This window comes from Histoplasma capsulatum, genomic scaffold (genome assembly GCF_000149585.1).
Source record: "Histoplasma capsulatum NAm1 scaffold_6 genomic scaffold, whole genome shotgun sequence".
NCBI lineage: Eukaryota > Fungi > Ascomycota > Eurotiomycetes > Onygenales > Ajellomycetaceae > Histoplasma > Histoplasma mississippiense.
Window position 1 is genome coordinate 1,141,739 of NW_001813977.1, and position 3,252 is coordinate 1,144,990.

The following is a 3,252-nucleotide window of genomic DNA, read 5'->3' on the forward strand; positions in this document are numbered from 1 at the left end:
TCATGCCACTCTCCTCCTACATTACCTAAAGAAAGATGGCGGCTAGTAGAAGCTACAGCCGGATTTCAGCGTCATCTTGCTGAACTAATTCACGAAATTTTTATACTCATCATCCGGGATGCAGAGCGGCGGATGGACAAAGTTCTGGATACAGCCATGCTTGACCACGAAACCATTCCCGGTTTTGAAGATGTCCATTTCCAGAACGAATGGAATCTGTTTCGCTCGCGAACGAAGGTAAAGCCAGAGCCACTTGAAAAGAGCCTTCGGCCACCATCACCGAAGCGTAGGGCGCAGGTGTCGCCTCGGAATATTACATCCTTACTTTCATCAACGCTATTTGTGTTAGATCTATACGACGTACATTCTATTATTACAACACAGATTTTAGCACAGCTTCTATACTGGTTAGGAGTGGAACTCTTCAACCGCATTATGACCACAAGACGATATCTTGCCCGAACAAAGGCTATGCAGATTCGGATGAACGTGTCTGCACTAGAAGATTGGGCACGTAACAACAATCGACAACCAGAGCACTACGAGAACGGTTCTACATTATGCTCTGGTGAAACCACCGTAGATTCTGCTCGAAAATACCTAGCCCCAGTCATCCAACTGCTTCAGTGGCTCCAGTGTTTCTCCTCACTGGGTGATGACACCGATTCCCTCACCATGACCCTTCAACAACTCCAACAACTTACCCCGAGCCAGCTTCTGCATGCCGTGAGACACTATCGCCCCGAGGTGGGTGAGAAGGGCCTCCCAAAGGCGGCGATGAAATATCTCCTTGAGGTACGAAAGGAGCCATCCCTCCTCGCCCAGATCCACCACCCACAATCTCCAATAACACAACCGGAAGAGAAAGTGCTTCCTCGTCTCCCTCCCGCTGCAGATTCGAAATCTACGCTACAAACCACTACAAACACCCACCCTTCCGATGACAAACCTCCCAGAACCATCTCCGCTGATGGAGGTTCCGCAGCCGAGCCACCAACACAATACCCAACAAAAAACCACCAATCCACCAATGCCATCACCCAATCACCTCCATCATCATCGCCGCCTGGCCCTCCTTCAGTGTATTCACTGAAACCAGACCCAGGAACGATTCTACTAAACCCGACAAGCACTCTGCCTTTTTCACTGCCGACAAACACAGATATGCTTGTGAGCTATGGTGCGGGGTTTGGAGGTGTCAATCGAGAGAGAGCGAGAAAGTATATACCCACTGTGCCGACGGAGTTTCTGAATAAGTTTGATCGTGGTGAGTCTTGATGTTTTGATGATCAAGAAAGCTGAGTACTATGAAAGAGTCTTGGCTTTGGTTCGGCATTGCTGCGGTCGACTTGTTAGTTAGCTATTTATTAGGTCCACCTCTAATATCAAGCAATAGAAATTGGAAAAAAAGTAAACAAGACTGTTCGATAACGGTTACGTGATGTTCTCCAAGATCATGCGAGACGACGAAATCTCCAAACATGCTTCCATATATCATGAGAAATTAACAAATACCTGATGGGCCAGATATATGCCTTCACACACCCATCAACAGATGAGCCTCCCGAATATATCTGATTTAACACATATTTATTATGGGGTTAGGCTGGCAGTTGCTGATTCCACTTAATGAACGACGCAGATAGATGACCTAGCCCTTCAAGGACTGTATGTCATTGACTCTGTCGCACAAGATATTCTACATAGCCTAGGTATAGCTGGGATTTTTGTGCGTTGAGGGCGAGGTTTAAAGCCCACCTGAACTGTGCGCAGACTAAATTACCAATGGCTATAGTCAAATTGCATGTCTATATCCAACGGCGTATATTCACAATTGAAAATATGGCAGTTGATGTTCTGTTCCGCAAAAACTATGTGGAACAGCGCTATTCATATTGCCAGGGAATCTACGAGAGTCTCCTGCTCTTATTAGTGATAAGAGCTATCCACACCGGAAATATCCCGTTACTCCACGAGTGTATAGAAAGGGCTACTGGATTCTATTTCATCTCCCCACAAACTTCTTCCTATGTTCAATTACACTTCCGGTATCCTATCATAACCACCGCTACATACGAATCAGTGCCGCTTGATTGAATCTCTGCTCCTATCAACAAACTGTTTTGTCGGTTTGTTGTTCGCATACTTGTTCCTGCAATGTCAAACGCATCCTCCGCCACCCCGGCAAGACATTGTATAGTCAAACGGGCTTTCGGATCCCGGAAGCTATGCCGACAAAGCTCCGCGACTGTGGAATACATCTATGTCACTTTAGCATTAGATGCAGCCGTTGGTCTCCTTTCCTCGCGAGCTGCAAAGGACTCAATGGCAAGGATCACTCGCCTGTTTGATGAATACTTACCCAGTCATCATCTACAGCTTTTCCGCGAGATCTCGGATGCAGGAATAGCCCACTTCATCGATAGATTCATAAATATAATGCAGATACAGACACCACTGATTTTCATTGATGGCAACCTGACAGATTCAGGAAATCCAGCCTGTCATCATCGCCAAATGTGGACGGGGAGTTTCGATCCGCTGGCGTATAAAATACTGGTAAATAAACAAGGAGGTGAGTTACTCTCCTGAGAGAGCCTAATAGAATGATTTGTTTTACCTTAGCCCAACAATAACTACAATCATTAGCTCGTCGAAGACATGGTCGATGTAGCCGGATCGCAGCATATATTTCGACGCTTTCAATTCTAATTTGTAACGTCTTTTTCCATGAAATCGGGGGGCATCTCCTTTTTACCTATCCGTGCCACGGCCTCCCCAGCACGCCGCGGCAGGTCATACCGCCCACTTGGCGCGGACAAAGTGCGGAAGAAGATATATTTAGGTGAATCGGGACGGACGTTGGAAACGGTGGTGTTGGGAGGAACTCTGGACTTTTTCGATGTCCCAAAGGCTCGTTATGAGATATAAACCTGGGGCCCCCTTCCTCCTCCTTTCTTTCTGCTATTGATAGACCAAAGAACAACGAAAATATCCGAAAACTTAACTAATCCGCATAATCTCCATATATGTGTATCTACGTGTAGGTCTCAACACCGTGGATCGTGGACCACAACAAGAACGCAAGAAGAGTTACGGAGTACAAGACAGACGATTGATGACGCCATAATGCATCGAAGTGAAGCCAACCCGTCTCCATCATAACTTCTTTTGAGACCTCCACCGTCCCGCCCCTTCGTCAAGAACAAACATGGCTTAAACTAATACACACACCCTTGGTTATGTACTGTA

General features: G+C 46.4%; 1 protein-coding gene across 1 annotated transcript in view; it reads left to right on the forward strand.

The window, feature by feature from the left end:
* Nucleotides 1-2,097, forward strand: part of HCAG_06670 (conserved hypothetical protein) — a gene marked incomplete at both ends in the record, with an annotated part of 3,931 nt that extends 1,834 nt beyond the window's left edge. The window contains 5 exons of the mRNA XM_001539015.1: nt 70-237; nt 385-1,267; nt 1,397-1,410; nt 1,643-1,668; nt 1,713-2,097. Coding sequence (XP_001539065.1) covers nt 70-237; nt 385-1,267; nt 1,397-1,410; nt 1,643-1,668; nt 1,713-2,097 — 1,476 coding nt within the window. The remainder of the gene's footprint in view (nt 1-69; nt 238-384; nt 1,268-1,396; nt 1,411-1,642; nt 1,669-1,712) is intronic.
* Between the last annotated feature and the right edge of the window lie 1,155 nt (nt 2,098-3,252).